At 53.1% G+C, this 25,506-nt stretch overlaps 1 protein-coding gene across 1 annotated transcript in view; it reads left to right on the top strand.

Annotated features, from left to right (window-relative positions):
• The window catches only part of FAM13B (family with sequence similarity 13 member B), a 333,002-nt gene that overhangs the window by 232,193 nt on the left and 75,303 nt on the right, over positions 1–25,506 (top strand). The window contains exon 14 of the mRNA XM_078664100.1: positions 16,393–16,522. Within this exon, the coding sequence (XP_078520226.1) occupies positions 16,393–16,522 (130 nt within the window). The remainder of the gene's footprint in view (positions 1–16,392; positions 16,523–25,506) is intronic.

Raw genomic sequence — 25,506 nt, 5'->3', positions numbered from 1 at the left:
GGCACTCCAGCCCCTGATCTGGGGAAAGCCCGCCAAAGGAGAGGGGTGTAACCACCCCCCTCCTAGTCCCACCCATAGGGCAGGACTTAGTCGCGTGCCAGCCCCCTTTTGCAGGATAAAGGTAGGAACTGGCCCCCTTCCAAATTAGATCATCTTTGAATCCTGAAACTACTTTCCACGAAAAGAACTCAAGACTTCTTCCCAAGATTCTCCCTTGTGACTAAGGAGTAGTCACCCTGCAGCAGCAGGCACCAACCAAGCATCGCGGTTTGTTGCCAGTCTCTCTTCCGGATCAAGACTGCTTCAGCACGACGAGAACCGGCTTCCCTGGCACCTCTGACCTCAACCTACATCATCAGCCCAGCTGTGATCCGTGGGTGCGACGAGACCTCGAGGGACCGGCCATCTTCAGAACTGCACGACGCTTGTCCAGCACGACCGCTGAGTGACCCTCGACTGAGTGCCCCTCGACTGAGTGCTTTGGGGTAAGAGAAGCCCCGACCCTGAGCAGCTCCAGCACCGAAGTTCAGCCCCCCTGCATCCACGAGATCTGCGTGGGGCCCTTCTGCTCTTTGCTGCTCACCGCGTTGTCCAGGTCGCTTGCCCGTTGGCTAGTGGCCCTCTCACGACGCTCCACGACGACAACCACTGCTGGTCTGGTTGCTCCAGACTAGCCCTTGCTTCCCTTCTTCAGAGAAGCACCCTGGACCCTCCTGATCCAACCAAGACGCCATTTTAGGTCCACCGCGTGGGCCTTGCATTTGCCAAGACTTGTTGCCCCAATCCTGGGTCCAGCGACGTCGACAGCAAGTACCTTCGTGGGACAGCTCGCACCTCCATCCTGGTCGCCGACAACGCCTCCTGGTCCGAGAGACTGCAGAGCCCAGCAGCGCCCACTCACCTGGCTGAGGTGACTTCGTCCGGTGCCATCCTGGTGCCCACTCAAATCACTGGCTAGTGATTCAGAACTTGGTCCCCTCTGCTTACAGGTTTCTTCTTCCCTGATCCCGGCTTGGATCACCACGAACTCCTTCACTGGCCGCCTGCCAGCAACTTCTTTCTTCAGGCTCCTGGATCTTCAACGAGGGTTTCCGACGCAACTTGAACCCTATGCAGCCGCAGCCCCTGGGCTAGGTAACCTGAGTACTCCGGTGCTCCAGCATAGTCCAACACTCTTAAGTGTTCGGATCCACCCTTGTTTTCGACCCACCTAGTCGGGTTCGCCCGAGAACAGTAACTTTGTAACTGCTAGCCTCCATAGACTTTTTCCCGCCTTACGCGTGAGAGTTCCCACTCTGCACACGACGTCCACAGGCCTCCTGCTACTAATCGAAGGGTTTAGTATTGTAGGCCTAGCGTTTCTAAAGTCTATGAGAATAGTTACTTACCTGCTAGTAATTCGCATTCCACTTCTTGTGTGTATGGTTTTTCGTGCCCCTCGGGCATTTGTGTAAATTGTGCGACTTTCAGTAATTCTTTAAGAGTTTTTGTTGTGTGCTTAGCTCCCTGTCTCATAAAGAGCCAGGGTAGTCCTGTTATAAATAAATGCACTTTATTTTTGATAACAACTTGTGTGGTGTCCTTTCACTTGGTGTTCAAGGGGTAATGTGATGGTAAAACAGCTGGCTTAACACGCCCTCTAGAGTCTTAGCCTTAGACTGCTCGTATCCATGCTACTAGGATAGCTGGTCTATAAGGTTGACTTATAACCAATCATCAATAAGGGTTGTTTGGACTGATACAAAGTGCTCACTAGAATAGTGAACAATATATATCAGGCCAACTTCTCACACTCATCACCTCTCATTTAGACTATGCTAATAGTCTGTACGCAGGGGCTCCCGCGTACCTGATCAGACGTCTACAGAGGGTCCAGAATGCGGCGGCTAGGCTGATACACAACATCCCTTATCGCCACTCGATTGCCCCCTACCTCATGAAGCTTTATCGGCTTCCAGTGGTCAAGCACATCAAGTTCAAATCCATGGTTCTGTTCTTCAGATCACTACGGAATACGGGCCCAACCTCCCTGAGAACCCGGCTCAAACTTGTCCAGTCTAGCCGTAATGTTAGATCCAACCACCTTCACCTCCTCGCATCGCGCCGCTTTCATCGCGCCAGAATGGGCGGTAGATCATTCGCAGTGATCGCGGCAAAAACTTGGAATAGCCTGCCTCTGCCATTGCGACGGTCTATTTCAGAATCAATTTTCCGCCGAGATCTTAAGACTTGGCTTTTCTCCTGTGCCGAATGTCCCGTGACCTTTCACCCCCCTTTTGCCTGTCCAAGCGCCGGGACACCCCAGCGCTTTACAAGCTTCCTAAATAAATATCCTCAAGTTATTCATTCATTCTTTCAGATGTGGGGCCACCCAGACATAGATCTTTTTGCCCTCACGCAAAATGCCCAGCCTTCGCCTCCAGGTATCCACACCCGTTGTCCAAGGGCAATGCAACATGGGTGAACTGATCAGGCAAATTTGCGTACGCTTTTCCGCCACTCCCGTTCATCCCATTAGTAGTGCGCAAGCTGAAGCAACAGTCTCTCAGTAGTTGCTTAAACATTCCCCCGGCAACCATGGTTCACAACACTCCTAGAACTCTCAGTAGTCCAACACACAAAAACTACAGCTCTCCCCAAAGCTTCTCACACAGAACCATGGAGAGAGAAGGCATCCAGCTCAATGGAACCTAGCAATCTGGCTCCTGAAGTCCTAGAGTTTGGTTACCTTAACCTTCCTCCAGATTGGATGTACATTCTTAAAGAAGCGAGACGCCCCACTACTAGAGCTGACTATGCAGCCAAATGGAAAAGATGTCACTTACTGCAATAACAACAAAAGTGACCCACTAGATGCTTCAATTCAAAACATTATTTGCTATTTACTGCATCTGCTAAGATGTAATCTCGCTTACACATCCATAAGATTGCATCTTGCAGCCCTTGCTGCCTACCTGCAAAACAGACATTTGTCATTGTTTAGGGTACCTGCTATCAAAGCGTTCATGGAGGGCCTTACAAGGATAATTCCACCCGCAACCCCACCCTCTCCAGGGTGGAATTTAAACATTGTCCTTACTAGGCTCATGGGTCCCCCATTTCAACCTCTACACAAATGCGAATTGCAGTTCCTTACATGGAAAGTAGCTTTCCTGATCGCAATCACTTCTCTCAGTAGAGTGAGCGAGATCCAGGCTTTAACCGAACAAGAACCTTTCTTACAAATACATCATAACAAGGTGGTTCTTAACCGCTTAACAGCGACGCAAATTCTGCTGGGGTGCTAAGGTTTAAATGAGTGGGCGGGGCCGCATCGGACAACGGACGTGCGCAGCACTACCGAAGTGGTTAGAACAAATCCAAAATTCCTTCCCAAGGGAATTTCTGAATTCCATCTTAATCTGTGGAATTGCCTGTTTTTTCCCCAGTTGAAAGATCTCTTCACACCCTAGATGTCAAAAGAACTAAACAGAACTAAACCCTTTAGAAAAAAAAAAACTGTTTGTAGCCTTCTCGCAACCTCATAAAGGAAACCCCACCTGCAAAACTGGAATTGCCAGGTGGATAGTCAAATGTATTTAAGTATGCTACCAGAAAGCAAAACGCATATTAACAATTCCCCCTAGATCGCACTCAGCACGCAAACTAGGGGCTTTCATGGCATTCTTAGGGAATATTCATTTTCTCTGAGCGGGTAAAAGAGGAAGATTGTCACAAAGGGCAGGTGATGACTGTGTCTGTTTGTTGCTGAACTGTTTTGAAGTTCGTACACCACGTGAAAGTTCTTTCGACTGTTTGCTGGAGTTATGACTCCCTAGAGTGAAGGGCATTCTCTAAGCTTGAATTGTTTTATGAGAGAATTCTAGCGTGATGCACCAGCCTGTCAGACACTCAATGAACCAGCCCATCTCCTGAAATCTCTCCCAGCGTCCAGTTAGTCTTTTTACCTCATCTACTGGCAGTCTTTCATCCAGGGTTGCGAAGAGTTGAAAGGATGAAGCAGAGTATTAGACCTAGACACCTAGTATGATGTATGTGATATTTCTGGAGCAAGACCTGCGCCAAAAGGCCTCGAAGCGCTGTACATGATCAAACGCAAGCATGAAGTCACGAGTGATAGGGGAGGTGCTGGGCTGTGGGTGGGCACTCATTGTGATGTAGTGTTCTTTAGAGGGGAGTCTAACTCATTCCTACATTGGAGCAGCAGCAGTGGGACGTGTGAGAAGTTGGCCTGATGTGCAGTGCTCACTATTCTAGTGATCACTATGTATCATTCCAACAACCCTTATTGATGATTGGTTGTAAGTCAACCTTATAGACCAGCTATCCTAGTAGCATGGATACGAGCAGTCTAAGGCTAAGACTCTAGAGGGCGTGTTAAGCCAGCTGTTTTACCATCACATTACCCCTTGAACACCCAGTGAAAGGACACCACACAAGTTGTTATGAAAATAAACGTATATTTATTTCTAACAAGACTACCCTGGCTCTTTATGAGACAGGGAGCTAAGCACACAACAAAACTCTTAAGAAAATACTTCAAGTCGCACAATTTACACAAAGGCCCGAGGGGCACGAAAAACCATATATTACAAAAGTGGAATGCGAAATTACTAGCAGGTAAGTACTATTCTCATAGGCTTTAGAAACGCTAGACCTACAATGCTGAACCCTTAGATTAGAAGCAGGAGGCCTGGGGACGTCGTGTGCAGAGTGGGAACTCTCACACGTAAGGAGGGAAAAAGTCTATGGAGGCTAGTAAAGTTAAAGTTAGTGTTCTCGGGCGAACCCGACTAGGTAGAGCTGAAACGACAAAGGATCCTGACACTTAGATAGATAGACTATGCTGGAGCACCGAAATGCTCAGGTTACCTAGCCCAGGGGCTGCGGCTGCATAGGGGTGAAAAGACGTCGGGGATCCTCGTTGCAGTCTATGGAGCCTGAAGAAAGAAGTTGCTGGCAGGCGACCAGTGAAGAAGTTCGTGAGGATCCAAGCCTGGATCAGTGAAGAGGAAGACCTGAAAGCAGAGGGGACCAAGTTCTGAATCACTAGCCAGTGATTTAGGTGGGCACCAGAGTGGCACCGGACGAAGTCACCTCGACCAGGTGAGTGGGCGCTGCTGGGCTCTGCAGTCTCTCGGACCAGAAGGCGTTGTCGGCGACCAGGATGGAGGTGCGAGCTGTCCCACGAAGATATCGGCTGTCGACGTCGCTGGACCCAGGATTGGGGCAACAAGTCTTGGCAAATTTAAGCCCACGCGGTGGACCTTAAATGGCGTCTGGAGTGGACCAGGAGGGTCCGGGGTGCTTCTCTGATGGAGGGAAGCAAGGGCCAGTCTGGAGCAACCAGACCAGCGGTGTTGTCGTCGTAGTTCGTCGTCGGGAGGGCCACTAGCCAACGGGCAAGTGACCTGGACAACGCGGTGAGCAGCAAAGAGCAGAAGGGCCCCACGCAGATCTCGTGGATGCAAGGGGGCTGGACTTCGGTGCTGGAGCTGCTCAGGGTCGGGGCTTCTCTTACCCCAAAGCACTCAGTCGAGGGTCACTCTGTGGTCGTGCTGGACAAGCGTCGTGCAGTCTTTAAAGATGGCCGGTCCCTCGAGGTCTCGTCACACCCACGGATCACAGCTGGGCTGATGATGTAGGTTGAGGTCCGAGGTGCCAGGGAAGCCGGTTCTCGTCGTGCTGGGCAGTCTTGATCCGGAGGAGAGACTTACAGCAAACCGCGATGCTTGGATGGTGCCTGCTGCTGCAGAGTGACTACTCCTTAGTCACAAGGGAGAAATCTTGAGTCTTGAGTTCCTTTCGTGGAAAGTCGGTTCAGGATTCAAAGATCTAATTTGGAAGGGGGCCCGCTCCTACCTTTATCCTGCAAAAGGGGGCTGGCACGCGGCTAAGTCCTGCCCTATGGGTGGGACTAGGGGGGGGGGGGTGGTTACACCCCTCTCCTTTGGCGGGCTTTTTCCCAGCTGAGGGTCTGGAGTGCCCCTGGAACTGGTTCAAGCCGGCCTATGCACAGTGAGCACCGGGGTGCCACTTGCAGTCACCTTCCTCTAAAGCCCTGCCTACCTAGGATACACAAAATCCTGTCTGGGACGGTGCTGGCACCGCCCCTGACAGGAAACCCTTTGTCCTTGCCTCCTGCGCTGGGAGGACTCCCAGCAACAGGAGGGCAGACTTGTGTCTCGGTGGCAGCATCCATTTTGTGGAGCTAAGGCTCTGTCTTACTTTAACCGGGGTTACAGGTTTGTAAAAACAGGTCAGGGACAATCAATATTTGCCCGGCGGTATCGCCTCTTTTAACCCACGAATTATTAATCAATGAAGAGGCAGGCACTGGAGACGGGAAGGCAGGAAACAAGGTTTATTCTCTCCGGAGGAGAACACATCAGTTCAGACAGCAGGTATCGTCATGAGGTGCTCTAACCGCATCTCTGAGGCCTGGCCTCTTATACACAGTTTTGTGATCTTTATTACAGGTAACACATTCTTGCAATGCTTTGAAGTATGAAAGGACATCCTCGGAATCTCCCCTTCAGGCCCGTTCCCACACACATTTACAGTTGAAGTCCCCACCCCGGTCACAATAGGTGATGATTATCGCGCAGCTGGACATTCCGCCGATTCACGGAATGTGGGGGGTTGATCGGATCTCATAGGGTGGGGGCTTTGATCAACTCGAGGGTCCTTTAATGGGGGAAGCTTCCCACTGTACCGGGGGGCAATAAACAGTATCCGCAGAGCTAGGTGGTGGCCTGGGAACGAGGAAGACAAACGGGCACACAGGAAAGGGGGTTTGTATCAAAGGGACCTGGGACCATAAAAGGAATGAAGGGAGGTGTCGCGCTGGGAACAGGATGGGGTTCTGAGGCAGAGCTGCGCTGAAGAGGGGTGTATGACCCAAGGCATGTGAGAGCGGGGGGGGGGGGTGGCCAGTGCGTGGGGGATGGGGGGGGTTTGTGAGGGCGAAGGGCTGTGCTGGGGGCCAGTGGTGTGCAGAGGGTGGTTCTGATCGAGGCACCTAAAATGGCGGGTGCGCACGACAAAAAGTGTGGCATCAGGGGAAAAGGCAAGATGGCGCAGATAATGTTTACCAAACCGTACTAATTTTCCACAGTCCTCCCTTTAACATTTCCAAGGCATCTTGCTGGCCTATTTCCTATCCATGTCTACTGTGGCGGTCATAAGTAAAGAAGTAGGAACCCAGGTGAAGGAGCTATAAACATAACATTTAAAATCTTTCGTCTTAGGAGGCGGGTCTATCGATAAGCTTGTTTGCAGGAAAGTCATAGTAATGCAATATCAGACAAAAAACGATTCTGTAGTGAGAGCATTGAGTACATTTCATAGATGCTTATAGTCATTCGGAATGTGAACTGATAGGTTATTACATATGTAAGTTCTTTTCATATTTGGTTGGAACATAATCAATACAATGGTGGCTGGGAGAGAAAAGAGACGTAGTAAAAACGATAATCAGGGGTGTCATTGTTCGAAGGGGAAGTCCTATTGTCATGGACCATTATTAGTGAGTTCTCAGCATTCTTTGTCGTCTTCTGTTGGCAGTGTGGAGCACCGGCGGTGGAGCTATGTGTCCAGCTCTATTCTAGGTCCCGCGTTGCAGGGCATGACCTTTTTCTCGTTTTCCTGGTCAAAAAGGTCCTTTTTTCGCCCTGTGTCGAGTCGATTGTCAAAGAGTTCAGGTAGGAGAAGGGTGTGTGTGAGTAGTCCTTAGGGTAGGTCGGAGGAAAAGGGGATGGAGCAGGGCCAGATCGGGAACAGACCAGGGGGGGCGGAAAATTTCAGGTAGGCGGGCCCATGACTGAGTTCAGAGGGTAGGGACTTTTCGGCACATGTTGATCATCGAGCAGGGGCATCAGGTCAGCCCTTTCCTCTCATTTTGTCGAAAACAGTGCCTCGTCCTGCGATTCCTTACTGTTGCGGTCTCGCCTTGGCCAATGTCGCAGATGTCCCACGATCTGCAGTCAGGCCGCGTGCTCCCACATCCGGTCTTTCTCTCCTCCGACAGTGGTACCCTTAAATGAGTTTGAAAAGACAGTCTTTAGAGAATTGGCAGAGGAAGGTAATCACATAAGTCTATTTCTCTCCCAGCTCCAAGCAACTGAGAAACATCTGTTACATTGGGGTTTACAACCAACATACAAATAATTGATGATGGGCTTGTTGGATTTCCTATAACTTTCCTTCGTAACTATTTCTTTGGTGTTTGTTGGTGTTACATTCATTGTCGTGGTACGAGATCTGGTACTTATTCATTGCATTTTGTTTATTACAGTTACGTCAGTTCTTCTGGCGGAGACCCACTTTCCTAGTACGAGCCTCACGAAGCTATACCGTTCTCCAGGGCTTTATATTTTACGAAAAAGTGCAGCGTGCGATCACCATGGTCTGATAGGTATCTTTCTGAGGAACGAACATAGGCTAAACAATTTTCCATTCTATCAATGCATCCTACCTTTCAGCTAAACATTTTACTTTCAACAGGCTTTATTGCAACAATTTCTTCATTTCGGTCTAATCTTAACTTTGCAAACATCATTCTAATTCCTACATAGTCTCTTACAACCTGACTACTTCATTAAAAACCAGGGGGCTTGCGATAACTATCCGACTCATTCCTTGGGGTGACCGGGGTCTTATGGAAAACAACTAGGAACATAGCAAACTGGGGTGGGGGACTATCGTCTTGCTTTGTGTCATGAGGGTGTTATCTAGCAGAAGGCCACAGTTCAGTTGGTAAGCGTTCAGTGACCTTTCTCGAATTCTAAAACTCCGTAGCTTGCTCACCAACAGATCATTTCTAGGAACAATGGCTGGCCTGTGTTAGTTGCAAGTCGACCCATCTCTTACAACCGGGGGTGAGGGACATTTATTTAAACTCTCGTCCGGGGCAGCTGATACAAAACTGGGGCGTTCTGGGAAGATGGGGATGTTTCGATCACTTTTACTGTTTGGGTATTAAGACACTTCGGGACGGGGGGGGGTCGTGTTACCTGAGGCATTTTTATCATAAAAGCCACTGACATGTAGTTCCCTTATTACGGGTCAGATTAGGGAACCTCAGTCGTTTTACCTGTCCTTTCCCTTTTGGCCAATTCTAGGTTTCATCAATATTTAGCAGAAAGGAGAGGTAGTAACATGGCATCAAGGTGATTTTTATTTGAAACAAATTTGTGCAAATACTTGCGGTATATGGAGCCAATTGGGTGGTGCACCAGGGGTGGCGGTTTGCCAATTTAGGTGTCAGTCATTAGGAAGAGTGAGAGTGTGGAGGAGAGGTAGAGAGAGAGAGAGAGAGAGAGAGAGAGAGAGAGAGAGAGAGAGACGTGCAACAATAGGCTAAATAGTACACGTGCGACATGGAGAGTGGCCGTGTATCAAGATAGGCTATTCAGCGCATTACACAACATGAGACATTACGGGTCTGTTAGAATTTCGAAAGCATGCAGTTTGGGACGGACGAGCATTAGGCTGGGTACAGGGGACATGCATTGAGTAAAAGGCACCATTGTGTCGCACTTCTCGCACTCTCGGTCCTTTGACTAGTTGAGTCAACGCTTCAGTCGCATAAAAACATTGTCTCATAGTTTCAGACATACGTGACGTGCCCATTCACGCAACACGGATTAGGGGTGATCGTGTTTCATCATTTCATACAACTTATTGGTTCTGTTGTTACAAGAGCAGTTTGTGGGTGTGCGTAGGTGCCACCTTGCAGCGTTAGTCCGCTCCATGTATCAGACATGGCGAAGTTTCAGATCTTCTCCATACCTCAGTCGTGATTCCAATGTAACCTGTAGAGGGAGAGAAAAGAGGGGAAGGGAGGGGGATAACATTCGAGCATATCAAATGTACGGGCACGAAAGTCCTTTACTTACCACCTACTAGTCTTATCTCCTCGGGATATAATCCCTGGGGGCTTGGTTTCTGAAGCCAGGGGGGGCATCAGTGTGGCAAGGATGGCGGGCGATAGGTTGTTCACGAGGGAGACGGTCAGAGGCGCTTAGTGCGAGGTATCTAGTTTGTAGATGTATCTAGCTATCGGGGTCCTTAAATTTCTTTTTTCAACGCTGTGATTGTCCTAAGGCATATCAGTTCTTCGGCCAACCCTGTTCCCTAGTACCTTTGAGTACCATACCCTTATAACATTCTATCATTTACACCACTTCACTTTACCCGTCCTCAGAAGTCGAGGTCCTTCTCCATGCGTTAGTTCCTGGGCCAGTCGCATATTCGGGGGCAGAGTATCGTGCCTTAGATTCGATCCTCAATCCGGGGCTCAGCAACCGTCTTTTAATAACCTTAAAAAAGAGAACAAAGCAGGGTGCACAGAAAAACTCTCCCGCTGATCCCACATTTTAAGAAAAAGCATGCAATACCTGTTCATAGTTTGGAAAACCTTTATTTGCACAATCGTTCAGCATGTAGATATGAGAGTGCAATCGTATTTGGCCGGACACGGCGATGGCTGAAGCACGTACAGTAGGGGGGACTATTTCGCAGCATTATAAACATGTAAAAAGGTTTATTCATTCATTTGTAGGAAATAAAAACGTCTATCAATAGTTGAGGGATCAAGGGGCATTCATTTCATAATTGGAAGCACAGTCGGACTAGTTGCAATCAGATTTCCTATATGCATACCGTGGGGGTGTGTCATAAGCGAGATTATGTATCAGTTACAATAATGTTATAATAAATCGTACATTGAAACCAACATTTTTCACGGGATCCTTTTACATGTTCGTCGAGTGAACCCTCCCTCTTTGTCGTCAAGTGTACAAAGGATCATATACATATCTCAGAACATCAAGTCTTATTAGCTAAAAACACCACGAGGTGTCCGTAAGTTCTCATTGACACCGGCGCCATTTTGGGCGGGGCCGGGTGAGTCCGGAAGTAGCATCCGGGATAAAATGTTTCCTACAACCGGCGGTTGGACCAGAGTCCTTTTCGGCAGTTAAAAAAACTCGTGCTAACAGAAGGGGTGGCTATGTCGTGGTTATTTCGTTAGCGAGCAAGGCAGTTGTTCCTCACCGGAAGCCTGTAGGGGCCAAGGGCTCCGGGGACTTTTGTAGAATCTTCAAGGCTGTGGGGATGCTGTCGGAGGTGGGGGCTCGTGCCCCGGTGGGCTAGCATCCGAGTTATACTGCTGGTCAAAGTTACTCTAGCGGCCTAGACCCGCCTTCCAGGGGGCCCAGACGCCATTTTGAGGCCCTGCAGCAGCCGCCCTTCGTCGAGTCTGCAAGAGTGGAAGAGACCTTTTGGGGTGAAAAAATGGAACATCGTGCCGTAGGAGCAGGACATTCGGCTAGGGTGCAGCTGTGGCGCCCCCACCTGGGGGGGGCGAGGTAGACTCGTTCGCGCTGTCTCCCTCTCCCGGTGCACTCCACGCTGCCCTCTTTCATGGGCATGCATGATGGCCACTCCACATCCCGTGCTCCACAAGTACACTTGAGGGCCATCGTATGTCTTGTGCTGCGCAAGTATGGCCGGCGCCATCCCATGTCCTGAGCTGCGGAAGTATGGCCGGCGGTGCATGTCCGGTGCTGCGGAAGTATGGCCGCCGCTGTGGCATGTCCTGTGCTGCGGAAGTATGGCCGCCGCAGTGCATGTTCTGTGCTGCGCAAGTATGGGCGCCGCCGTTGCATGTTCTGTGCTGCGCCTGGCTGGAGGATTTCGGCGCCGGGCCGGGGGCTGGGAAACCTCCTATCCAGGGAGGTGGGAGAGGCCCGTCCGCGTCTCCTCTCCCTCCCAGCCCAACCTGGACCAATTTCAGCGGAGGTATTTGTGATGGCCGGACTGGGGCTGGGAAACCTCCTATCCGAGGAGGTGGGAGAGGCCCGTCCGCGTCGCCTCTCCCTCCCAGTCCACCCCACGAAGAAGAGGATGGGACAGCCATTTCATGCCGGACCCATGGTGCCTCCTGGACATCCCACTGGCGATTCGATCGATGGCTGTCAGCAGGCCCCGCCCCACACGTGCTGTGTGTTTCACCTTCCGGATGGGCGTGACCGGTGACCTGCGGCATTTCGGGAACTTCCGGAGTGGGGGTAGGTATTTTGTTTGGACAGGCATGTCTGGGTAATGGGGGGTTGTCTATGCTGGCCTGTAATTGCTCCCCTTTTTTACAGAGTGGGGGGGCAGCAGAGAGTAATCAGTCCCATTGCACTCGAAGTTTGAGCTCATTAATGGAATGTATACTAATCTGTCCGAGACTACTCTGTGTATTGTTTCTGTAGGTTATCCGAAAAGGGTGGATTTTTGTGTTAGGGAACAGTAGCGGTAGTACGGGGTTCGTCACCGGGTAACTTAGAGCTAGACTGGGTTTCTCGTCTTAGCGTTGTTCGATCTATGAGGACTCAAACATGTCGCTGAAATTGGTCTGGCGAAATCTGTGCCATCGGGCATAATCAAACGTGGTGGTTCTATCTGGCCTGTCCGTGTCAGTCTGATTCATCTTTGTCTCACGCCTTTTCCCTTTCTGCCGGCCTGTTATTCCTGTCGGCCCTCTGCTCCTACCCTCGTTCAGTAGAGTCGGGCATTGGGCTTTCCAGTGCCCGGAACATTTACAAAAAGCACATTGGTTTTGCCCCAAGTCTGGTCGTCCTGTGCGTAGTGTCGGGGGATTACTTTCGGGTCGTTGTGTCTTGGGGTTGTCCTGTCGATATATTCCTTTACCTACTCTGACTTCGTCTCTTTTCTTTCGTTGCATTGCTTCTTTGCGCCACATACCGAGACTGTCGAGCATAATAGGCGTTGTCTTATTACTACAAAGGGCTATTCCTAACGTTTCTATTTTATCAAGATCGAAGGATCCTATCAGTGGCCTCTGTTTCTCTTGACTTTCTTTGGTATACCTGTGCCACAGCTTACTATAGGCTATGGTAACTAATCCATACTTTGTGAACATGTCTTTATTAGGGGTGCCTTCCAGCGGAGCTAGATGGTCCACCTCTAATAAACGGTCCGGGCTGAACCAACTACCAATCAGTGGGGAGAAGACAGACATGACGGCTCACAACGAGGACAAAAAGTCAGCACTGCCTATCTTATCACTGCGTGCCAAGACTAGACAGAATATTTCTATTCTACGTTGTTTGCAGGCAGTGAATACCTCATGAACCAATATCAAACAGTTAATAAACAATCAGTGGGGAGAATAAGTAGGCCCGCAAAAGGTCTGCGTCCTCTACCCTTTCGCTATCTGCAAAGAGGAGCCTGTTCTTTCCTGTTTGCAGACAGAGAATCTCCAGAAAACAATCCGCGAACAGTAGTTCGGGGTCAAAAACAGTTAATCAGTGTGGGAGAGGGAAATCTCCCGAAAGTTCAAAACAATCAATCAGTGGGGGAGAAAGATAGGCACGATGGCTGCGTTACCTATCCTTCACTGTTTGCAAAGAGAGAGAGCCTATTGTTTCTCCGTTTGCAGACAGTGAATCTCCAAACAAGTCAACAAAGAGTAATACTAGTATTTTCCGATCAATTAAACAATCATTTCGCAATTCGTCGTGTTTACACGACCTTACCCGGACCGTATGGACAGTTTCTTATCTTCCGAATCCAGCGCCCGATCGTCCTCTTTTCCTCGTATTCCTCACGGCACTCCTGATGGTTCCCAGTCAGGACCTTAGATCACTCGAGAGAGGTCTGTTCGGAACTAGTGAAGTTCGGATGATCGGCTGCCAGACGAGGGTCTATTGGGCAAGAGCTCTCCCGATCATTGCAGTCGTTCAATCTGTCGTCAGGACCTCTCCCACTGGATCCACTTGTCGCTGATGGGCCCCACGCTTGGGACGCCAATTGTAAAAACAGGTCAGGGACAATCAATATTTGCCCGGCGGTATCGCCTCTTTAACCCACAAAATATTAATCAATGAAGAGGCAGGCGCTGGAGACTGGAAGGCAGGAAACAAGGTTTATTCTCTCCGGAGGAGAACACATCAGTTCACCAGTATCGTCACGAGGTGCTCTACCCGCATCTCTGAGGCCTGGCCTCTTATACACAGTTTTGTGATCTTTATTACAGGTAACACATTCTTGCAATGCTTTGAAGTATGAAAGGACATCCTCGGAATCTCCCCTTCAGGCCCGTTCCCACACACATTTACAGTTGAAGTCCCCACCCCGGTCACAATAGGTGATGATTATCGCACGGCTGGACATTCCGCCGATTCACGGAATGTGGGGGGTTGATCGGATCTCATAGGGTGGGGGCTTTGATCAACTCGAGGGTCCTTTAATGGGGGAAGCTTCCCACTGTACGGGGGGGCAATAAACAGTATCCGCAGAGCTAGGTGGTGGCCTGGGAACGAGGAAGACAAACGGGCACACAGGAAAGGGGGTTTGTATCAAAGGGACCTGGGACCATAAAAGGAATGAAGGGAGGTGTCGCGCTGGGAACAGGATGGGGTTCTGAGGCAGAGCTGCGCTGAAGAGGGGTGTATGACCCAAGGCATGTGAGAGCGGGGGGGGGGGGGGTGGCCAGTGCGTGGGGGGTGGGGGGGGGTTTGTGAGGGCGAAGGGCTGTGCTGGGGGCCAGTGGTGTGCAGAGGGTGGTTCTGATCGAGGCACCTAAAATGGCGGGTGCGCACGACAAGAAGTGTGGCATCAGGGGAAAAGGCAAGATGGCGCAGATAATGTTTACCAAACCGTACTAATTTTCCACAGGTTACCAACATGTCTTCTCCCTCTAGAGGGGTGGAATGCTACCCCCGTCGCCAGAACTGGCGAGGGGGTAATATTCCAAAGCGTATGACACCTTACACGACATGTTTTGATAAAGCGATACCAGAGTTGGCATATAACCGCGAGGATTATAATGCACTTAAGTGTATATGGTATGCGTTATCATGGAACAGCTATTAGGACTTGGTTCCGCAAGCTGCAAACGGGCTCAGCTCATGCCAGAGCACCATTTCACATTATTCCAAGCACTCTGCCTTCAGGATTGTTAAGGCCTGCCATAGGAGTGACTGATGGGAATATATGTGTCCATTTTAGGGTTAGATATAGGAATACTATATCTACAGCAAAGGGTGTGTACACCACTCTGCCCCAGCTGTCAAGCAGCCAGGTGTGTCTGTTTAGTTAGTCAGCCCAGGGGTGGCATAATACATGCTGCAGCCCCTGGGAGACTTCTGGGTGCACCTCAGCCCTGGGTACAGGGACTTAGAGAGGGCCCAGTGCCAATTCAGTACCTGGGTACAATTTGGAATAGAGAGAACAGCTAGGCTGTGGGACTGATTAGCAGGCCCACAGCCAGGGAAAGTCGTAAACCAGTGAAGCAAAAAGCAAAAATCTGGGGTGATCATAGGATTGCAGACCCCACTCTCCTACATGACGGTCCTGATGTTTTTCATATCCTGGGTTCTGTTGGCCCTTCTTGTGCCCAAGGTTTAATTCTGCTGCATCTTGGTGTGGGATGACGAGCTTCCAGCTGCTGTGCCTCCTGTGCGACACTGAGGGGTTAGGGGTACCGACGGGCTTCTGTGGCTTTATTTAGAGTGCAATTCCAAAGAGGGGGTGGTTTTGTGCTCTGTAGTTAAATTATCTCAGACCAAAAGGACATTCAGCGCGTGGCCTGCAGGGGCTCAGTGGGCCTCTTGTTTAGTCATGAGCTAAATAACGGTGATGGATCAAGCCCTGATCTTTGGACTGGGTAAGAATGGTCGGCTTAATTCAGACACTCTGTTCATCACCACCCCCTTTTCTGAATAGTCATGAGAGAATGCCATGTTCTGAAGTTTGCCACATCCACTCCTTTCTGGCCGATGGTCCCGTGGTGCTTGCTCTAGCTCGAACCCCAGAGCCTGTTTCAGACACCCCGGGCTGAAGTCTGCATCGCACCAGGCCTGTCTCACTGCTGGATCACCAAAGCCTGGCTCCCGACCTTGAACGAGCCCCGGCTCTCCCTCGACTGCAAGCCTTGTTCAATCCACTGCTTCATTCGGCCTCCTTGGTGTGACTGTGCCCAACAGATCCTTGCTGGACATTTCATTTTGGGATGTAACAGTTTACGAGCTTTCTTGCTGATATAATTTGGCGGGAGGCATCTAGAAAGGTGTGCATTATCCTTGCCAAGCAAGTCTAGAACATTAATCCGAGGAAAACACTTTGTGCATAACATCCGAGTATGATTCAGGTTGGTTGTTGATTTTCGTTCAAGTTTAACCCATATTGGGGAGCAGGTGTATTCTGGGCCTGAAATGTTTTCCTGCAACACTGCTTTACCTTTAGTGAATTCAATTCTCAAGTGTCCACTGAATGTTGAATTTTTTCATGGAAAAAGCTTTGTTTTTATATACCATATTTGTCGTCTTCTCGTTCAGCGATGGCTTAATGAAAAAACTCTTCTTTTTCTCCATAAAGAACTAGAAGAGCATCTTTTAGCTCGAAAGATGAAAGGAAGGATGACAAGACCCCTCATCAGCTGGTCAAGAAGTTACAGAAAAAAATGAGGCAGTTTGAAGAGCAATTTGAAAGAGAAAACAAAACCAAAGTAAGTTATCTGCTTGGACAATTCCACTTTTAGAGTGTGGCTCAGTTGAGTTGTGAAGTCCTGAGTTCATCGCCACGTTTGTAATGCTCACTGTTTCCTCTGCAGAGTCTTAGAACGAACCCAAGAAGCATTTCACTCGCTGTGACAGCGCTTGGTCATGGCACCTCTGTGCATGTATTGCTCTAACATTACTCCATGCTGACTGGGTCTGAGGTCACAGAGTACATGAATGCGCAGCCTCTCCCAAGCCCTTCAGTACCCTTCCTTGCGCCCTGGTGCCGAGGAGCCTGGATTGGTGGCCAAGTGTCTCTGAGTTCTGTTGGGTTCATTTTGTTCACACTTTTGTTCTGCCCACCTCGCCGTAGTCCAAAGACTTAGTCTGCTTATGAGCCATTGGCTATTGCAACAGGTGTTCACCTCTATCGAGCATAGTTTGCACTTTTAACTATTGCGAATTTTATGCCTATTGTATATGTTTCTACAAAAAGTAAAAGCAAAAAAATTAAATTGCAGTCTTAAGAAGGTCAGGCCTAGTGGCTTAGCCAGGGTTTATTTTTGAATTGTAACTTTTCTCAACATGGGTAGCCTTAAAGTTTCATAACATGCAACACTTGTGGCAAGTTATGTCGCCTTTAGAAAACCAACTGGCATTCATTCTGTTGGAGCCGGGATGATACGCACGTCGGCCATTAAGAGGGATGCCGGCTTCAGGTATCTATGGCTCTGGTGGCATTGCTCCGAGAGGGCTCCAGAGAGCAAGCTCACTTGACTGGGACTCCCTCTGGAGCTGCTCAGCGGGACTCCCCTATTCAGAGAGGGTGAGGTCTCGAGTAAGCTGCAGCCTCCAGACCCATCTCCAGGATCGCCCACAAAGAGACCAGTGCTCCCTTGGAGACTGAGTATGAGCCCAAATCTGCTCTGGTTGCTGGGTGATGACCCGCTCCAGGCCCAGGACCTACTTCCTAAATCTTCTAATTTGCCAGCTTTGATAACACAGACTTGCTTTTTATGTGGCACTACTGTTCTGGTGTTTGATTTACCAACAGTGAAGGGGCGAGTCTGCTGGGACCTGCAGGTAACCATTCATCCAGGATGGATCACCGTGCAGCCTGCAGGCTTTCATTCCAGGACGGCCTCCCCTAGCACAATTGGACCTCTTAGAAGAAGCGGGTATTAATGGCTTGAGGGCTGTACGCAGTTTTGTCCTCCTCCTGTGCCTGTTCCACAGCTGAGATCAAGAGATGGGGAGGCTGGAGTGGTCCGGAAGATGTGATGCCGCCTTGACTCACTGTTGAAGAGGTAGTGGACCATCACCTTCTGGACATGGCACGCAGAGGCAACTCTCTTGTACCTGTGGTGCTGGAGAGCTAGCCTTGCGTGCACTGACTCCTACCTGTGGTGCTGGAGAGCTAGCCTTGCGTGCACGGACACCTACCTGTGGTGCTGGAGAGCTAGCCTCGCGTGCACGGACTCCTACCTGTGGTGCTGGAGAGCTAGCCTTGCGTGCACCGACTCCTACCTGTGGCGCTGGAGGGCTGGCCTTGCGTGCACCGACTCCTACCTGTGGTGCTGGAGTGCTAGCCATGCGTTCAGTGACTCCTACCTGTGGTGCTGGAGAGCTAGCCTTGCGTGCACGGACACCTACCTGTGGTGCTGGAGAGCTAGCCTCGCGTGCACGGACTACTACCTGTGGTGCTGGAGAGCTAGCTTTGCGTTCAGTGACTCCTACCTGTGGAGCTGGAGAGCTAGCCCTGCGTGCACCGACTCCTACCTGTGGCACTGGAGAGCTAGCCCTGCGTGCACCGACTCCTACCTGTGGCGCTGGAGAGCTTGCCTTGCGTGCACCGACTCCTACCTGTGGTGCTGGAGAGCTAGCCTTGCGTGCTCTGACTCCTACCTGTGGTGCTGGAGAGCTAGCCCTGCGTGCACGGACTCCTACCTGTGGCGCTGGAGAGCTAGCCCTGCGTGCACCGACTCCTACCTGTGGTGCTGGAGAGCTTGCCTTGCGACTCCTACCTGTGGTGCTGGAGCGCTTGCCTTGCGACTCCTACCTGTGGTGCTGGAGAGCTAGCCTTGCGACTCCTACCTGTGGTGCTGGAGAGCTAGCCTTAGGTGCTCTGACTCCCACCTGTGGTGCTGGAGAGCGAGCCTTGCGAGTCCTACCTGTGGTGCTGGAGAGCTAGCCTTGCGTGCACGGACTCCCACCTGTGGTGCTGGAGAGCTAGCCTTGCGTGCACGGACTCCCACCTGTGGTGCTGGAGAGCTAGCCTTGCGACTCCTACCTGTGGTGCGACTCCCACCTGTGGTGCTGGAGAGCTAGCCTTGCGTGCACTGACTCCCACCTGTGGTGCTGGAGAGCTAGCCTTGCGACTCCTACCTGTGGTGCTGGAGAGCTAGCCTTGCGACTCCTACCTGTGGTGCTGGAGAGCTAGCCTTGCGACTCCTACCTGTGGTGCTGGAGAGCTAGCCTTGCGTGCACGGACTCCCACCTGTGGTGCTGGAGAGCTAGCCCTGCGTGCACGGACTACTACCTGTGGTCCTGTAGAGCTAGCTTTGCGTGCACTGACTCCTACCTGTGGTGCTGGAGAGCTAGCCCTGCGTGCACGGACTCCTACCTGTGGTGCTGGAGAGCTAGCCTTGCGTGCTCTGACTCCTACCTGTGGTGCTGGAGAGCTAGCCCTGCGTGCACGGACTCCCACCTGTGGTGCTGGAGAGCTAGCTTTGCGTGCACTGACTCCTACCTGTGGTGCTGGAGAGCTAGCCTTACGTGCACCGACTCCCACCTGTGGTGCTGGAGAGCTAGCTTTGCGTGCACTGACTCCTACCTGTGGTGCTGGAGAGCTAGCCTTGCGTTCAGTGACTCCTACCTGTGGCGCTGGAGAGCTAGTCGTGCGTACACTGACTCCTACCTGTGTTGCTGGAGAGCTAGCCTTGCGTTCAGTGACTCCTACCTGTGGCGCTGGAGAGCTAGCCCTGCGTGCACCGACTCCCACCTGTGGTGCTGGAGAGCTAGCTTTGCGTGCACTGACTCCTACCTGTGGTGCTGGAGAGCTAGCCTTGCGTTCAGTGACTCCTACCTGTGGCGCTGGAGAGCTAGTCGTGCGTACACTGACTCCTACCTGTGGCACTGGAGAGCTTGCCTTGCGTTCAGTGACTCCTACCTGTGGCGCTGGAGAGCTAGCCTTGCGTTCAGTGACTCCTACCTGTGGCGCTGGAGAGCTAGCCTTGCGTTCAGTGACTCCTACCTGTGGCGCTGGAGAGCTAGCCTTGCGTTCACTGACTCCTACCTGTGGCGCTGGAGAGCTAGCCCTGCGTGCACCGACTCCTACCTGTGGCGCTGGAGAGCTAGCCTTGCGTGCACCGACTCCTACCTGTGGTGCTGGAGAGCTAGCCTTGCGTGCTCTGACTCCTACCTGTGGTGCTGGAGAGCTAGCCCTGCGTGCACGGACTCCCACCTGTGGTGCTGGAGAGCTAGCCTTACGTGCACCGACTCCTACCTGTGGTGCTGGAGAGCTAGCCCTGCGTGCACCGACTCCTACCTGTGGCGCTGGAGAGCTAGCCCTGCGTGCACGGACTCCTACCTGTGGTGCTGGAGAGCTAGCCTTACGTGCACCGACTCCTACCTGTGGTGCTGGAGAGCTAGCCTTACGTGCACCGACTCCTACCTGTGGTGCTGGAGAGCTAGCCTTGCGTTCAGTGACTCCTACCTGTGGCGCTGGAGAGCTAGCCTTGCGTTCAGTGACTCCTACCTGTGGCGCTGGAGAGCTAGCCTTGCGTTCAGTGACTCCTACCTGTGGCGCTGGAGAGCTAGTCGTGCGTGCACCGACTCCTACCTGTGGTGCTGGAGAGCTAGTCGTGCGTGCACCGACTCCTACCTGTGGTGCTGGAGAGCTAGCCTTAGGTGCTCTGACTCCCACCTGTGGTGCTGGAGAGCGAGCCTTTCGAGTCCTACCTGTGGTGCTGGAGAGCTAGCCTTGCGACTCCTACCTGTGGTGCTGGAGAGCTAGCCTTGCGTGCACGGACTCCCACCTGTGGTGCTGGAGAGCTAGCCTTGCGTGCACCGACTCCTACCTGTGGTGCTGGAGAGCTAGCCTTGCGACTCCTACCTGTGGTGCTGGAGAGCTAGCCTTGCGTGCACTGACTCCCACCTGTGGTGCTGGAGAGCTAGCCTTGCGTGCACGGACTCCTACCTGTGGTGCTGGAGAGCTAGCCCTGCGTGCACGGACTCCTACCTGTGGTGCTGGAGAGCTAGTCGTGCGTGCACTGACTCCTACCTGTGGTGCTGGAGAGCTTGCCTTGCGACTCCTACCTGTGGTGCTGGAGAGCTAGCCTTACGTGCACCGACTCCTACCTGTGGTCCTGTAGAGCTAGCCTTACGTGCACCGACTCCTACCTGTGGTGCTGGAGAGCTAGCCCTGCGTGCACTGACTCCTACCTGTGGTCCTGTAGAGCTAGCCTTACGTGCACCGACTCCTACCTGTGGTGCTGGAGAGCTAGCCCTGCGTGCACGGACTCCTATCCGTGGTGCTGGAGAGCTAGCCCTGCGTGCACGGACTCCTACCTGTGGTGCAGGAGAGCTAGTCGTGCGTGCACTGACTACTACCTGTGGTCCTGTAGAGCTAGCTTTGCGTGCACCGACTCCTACCTGTGGTGCTGGAGAGCTAGCCTTGCGACTCCTACCTGTGGTGCGACTCCCACCTGTGGTGCTGGAGAGCTAGCCTTACGTGCACCGACTCCTACCTGTGGTCCTGTAGAGCTAGCCTTACGTGCACCGACTCCTACCTGTGGTGCTGGAGAGCTAGCCCTGCGTGCACTGACTCCTACCTGTGGTCCTGTAGAGCTAGCCTTACGTGCACCGACTCCTACCTGTGGTGCTGGAGAGCTAGCCCTGCGTGCACGGACTCCTATCCGTGGTGCTGGAGAGCTAGCCCTGCGTGCACGGACTCCTACCTGTGGTGCAGGAGAGCTAGTCGTGCGTGCACTGACTACTACCTGTGGTCCTGTAGAGCTAGCTTTGCGGGCACCGACTCCTACCTGTGGTGCTGGAGAGCTAGCCTTGCGACTCCTACCTGTGGTGCTGGAGAGCTGGCCTTGCGTGCACGGACTCCCACCTGTGGTGCTGGAGAGCTAGCCTTGCGTGCACCGACTCCTACCTGTGGTGCTGGAGAGCTAGCCCTGCGTGCACGGACTCCTACCTGTGGTGCTGGAGAGCTAGCCTTGCGTGCACGGACTCCCACCTGTGGTGCTAGAGAGCTAGCCTTGCGTGCACCGACTCCTACCTGTGGTGCTGGAGAGCTAGCCCTGCGTGCACGGACTCCTACCTGTGGTGCTGGAGAGCTAGCCTTGCGTGCTCTGACTCCTACCTGTGGTGCTGGAGAGCTAGCCTTGCGTGCACTGACTCCCACCTGTGGTGCTGGAGAGCTAGCCTTGCGTGCACCGACTCCTACCTGTGGTGCTGGAGAGCTAGCCCTGCGTGCACGGACTCCTACCTGTGGTGCTAGAAGCTAGCCCTGCGTGCACCGACTCCTACCTGTGGTGCTGGAGAGCTAGCCCTGCGTGCACGGACTCCTACCTGTGGTGCTGGAGAGCTAGCCCTGCGTGCACTGACTCCCACCTGTGGTGCTGGAGAGCTAGCCTTGCGAGTCCTACCTGTGGTGCTGGAGAGCTAGTCGTGCGTGCATGGACTCCTACCTGTGGTGCTGTAGAGCTAGCCCTGCGTGCACGGACTCCTACCTGTGGTGCTGGAGAGCTAGCCCTGCGTGCACTGACTCCCACCTGTGGTGCTGGAGAGCTAGCCTTGCGAGTCCTACCTGTGGTGCTGGAGAGCTAGTCGTGCGTGCATGGACTCCTACCTGTGGTGCTGTAGAGCTAGCCTTACGTGCACGGACTCCTACCTGTGGTGCTGGAGAGCTAGCCCTGCGTGCTAGCTCTCCAGCACCACAGGACTCTTTAGGAGGTAGGAGTGTATTTGCAAAGTTCAGGGCCTCCTTGAGGTCTGTGGAAAGACAGTGCAGCTCCGGTAAGGGCAGAAGTCTTATGTGGGTCCCAGGTGGCGTGCCCAGTCCCAGTTTCCCCCTCGGCCAGCAGTTGCTGCACCGCTTGTTAACCATCCCTTGCATACCCCCCAACTCTGCCGGCAAGCTGTGCCCTCTCACCAGGCTTGTTCGCAGGCCGCCCGTCGCCAGGGGGGGCTCTAAGGATAACAGCAGGGTCCAGGGAAAGGCGGTCAGCATAGGACTCCAATGCGCCCCAGGAGCAGGCCATACCACAACACTTACTCGCCCCAGAAGGGTGCTCTGCCGGAAGCCGTTCGTCTCCGCGTCAAGGCAGGCCCTGGAAAGTATCAGTGCAAGCCCAACGGGGCCGGTCACTCTTGCAGCGTGAATCCACCTCTGGTTAGGGGATCATGGCGCTTCAGTGCAAGCCCAACGGGGCCGCTCACTCTTCCAGTGTGAATCCACCTCTGGTTAGGGGATCATGGCGCTTCAGTGCAAGCCCAACGGGGCCGCTCACTCTTCCAGCGTGAATCCACCTCTGGTTAGGGGATCACGGCGCTTCAGTGCATGCCCACGGGGCCGCTCACTCTTCCAGCGTGAATCCACCTCTGGTTAGGGGATCACGGCGCTTCAGTGCAAGCCCAACGGGGCCGGTCACTCTTGCAGCGTGAATCCACCTCTGGTTAGGGGATCATGGCGCTTCAGTGCAAGCCCAACGGGGCCGGTCACTCTTCCAGCGTGAATCCACCTCTGGTTAGGGGATCATGGCGCTTCAGTGCAAGCCCAACGGGGCCGGTCACTCTTCCAGCGTGAATCCACCTCTGGTTAGGGGATCATGGCGCTTCAGTGCAAGCCCAACGGGGCCGGTCACTCTTGCAGCGTGAATCCACCTCTGGTTAGGGGATCATGGCGCTTCAGTGCAAGCCCAACGGGGCCGGTCACTCTTCCAGCGTGAATCCACCTCTGGTTAGGGGATCATGGCGCTTCAGTGCAAGCCCAACGGGGCCGGTCACTCTTGCAGCGTGAATCCACCTCTGGTTAGGGGATCATGGCGCTTCAGTGCAAGCCCAACGGGGCCGGTCACTCTTCCAGCGTGAATCCACCTCTGGTTAGGGGATCATGGCGCTTCAGTGCAAGCCCAACGGGGCCGGTCACTCTTGCAGCGTGAATCCACCTCTGGTTAGGGGATCATGGCGCTTCAGTGCAAGCCCAACGGGGCCGGTCACTCTTGCAGCATGAATCCACCTCTGGTTAGGGGATCATGGCGCTTCAGTGCAAGCCCAACGGGGCAGGTCACTCTTCCAGCGTGAATCCACCTCTGGTTAGGGGATCATGGCGCTTCAGGGCAAGCCCACGGGGCTGCTCACTCTTCCAGCGTGAATCCACCTCTGGTTAGGGGATCATGGCGCTTCAGTGCAAGCCCAACGGGGCCGGTCACTCTTGCAGCGTGAATCCACCTCTGGTTAGGGGATCATGGCGCTTCAGTGCAAGCCCAACGGGGCCGGTCACTCTTCCAGCGTGAATCCACCTCTGGTTAGGGGATCATGGCGCTTCAGTGCAAGCCCAACGGGGCCGCTCACTCTTGCAGCGTGAATCCACCTCTGGTTAGGGGATCATGGCGCTTCAGTGCAAGCCCAACGGGGCCGCTCACTCTTCCAGTGTGAATCCACCTCTGGTTAGGGGATCATGGCGCTTCAGTGCAAGCCCACGGGGCTGCTCACTCTTCCAGCGTGAATCCACCTCTGGTTAGGGGATCATGGCGCTTCAGTGCAAGCCCAACGGGGCCGGTCACTCTTGCAGCGTGAATCCACCTCTGGTTAGGGGATCATGGCGCTTCAGTGCAAGCCCACAGGGCTGCTCACTCTTCCAGCGTGAATCCACCTCTGGTTAGGGGATCATGGCGCTTCAGTGCAAGCCCAACGGGGCCGGTCACTCTTGCAGCGTGAATCCACCTCTGGTTATGGGATCATGGGGCTTCAGTGCAAGCCCAACGGGGCCGCTCACTCTTCCAGCGTCAATCCACCTCTGGTTAGGGGATCATGGCGCTTCAGTGCAAGCCCAACGGGGCCGGTCACTCTTGCAGCGTGAATCCACCTCTGGTTATGGGATCATGGGGCTTCAGTGCAAGCCCAACGGGGCCGGTCACTCTTGCAGCGTGAATCCACCTCTGGTTAGGGGATCATGGGGCTTCAGTGCAAGCCCAACGGGGCCGGTCACTCTTGCAGCGTGAATCCACCTCTGGTTAGGGGATCATGGCGCTTCAGTGCAAGCCCAACGGGGCCGGTCACTCTTGCAGCGTGAATCCACCTCTGGTTATGGGATCATGGGGCTTCAGTGCAAGCCCAACGGGGCCGGTCACTCTTGCAGCGTGAATCCACCTCTGGTTATGGGATCATGGGGCTTCAGTGCAAGCCCAACGGGGCCGGTCACTCTTCCAGCGTCAATCCACCTCTGGTTAGGGGATCATGGCGCTTCAGTGCAAGCCCAACGGGGCCGGTCACTCTTGCAGCGTGAATCCACCTCTGGTTATGGGATCATGGGGCTTCAGTGCAAGCCCAACGGGGCCGGTCACTCTTGCAGCGTGAATCCACCTCTGGTTATGGGACCATGGCGCTTCAGTGCAAGCCCACGGGGCCGGTCACTATCCCAGCGTGAATCCACCTCTGGTTAGGGGATCATGGCGCTTCAGTGCAAGCCCAACGGGGCCGGTCACTCTTCCAGCGTGAATCCACCTCTGGTTAGGGGATCATGGCGCTTCAGTGCAAGCCCAACGGGGCCGGTCACTCTTCCAGCGTGAATCCACCTCTGGTTAGGGGATCATGGCGCTTCAGTGCAAGCCCAACGGGGCCGGTCACTCTTGCAGCATGAATCCACCTCTGGTTAGGGGATCATGGCGCTTCAGTGCAAGCCCAACGGGGCAGGTCACTCTTCCAGCGTGAATCCACCTCTGGTTAGGGGATCATGGCGCTTCAGGGCAAGCCCACGGGG

Source organism: Lissotriton helveticus, chromosome 10, assembly GCF_964261635.1.
Source record: "Lissotriton helveticus chromosome 10, aLisHel1.1, whole genome shotgun sequence".
NCBI classification, from domain to species: domain Eukaryota; kingdom Metazoa; phylum Chordata; class Amphibia; order Caudata; family Salamandridae; genus Lissotriton; species Lissotriton helveticus.
The sequence above is the reverse complement of the archived record's forward strand: the minus strand, read 5'-3'. Positions and strand labels throughout refer to the sequence as shown.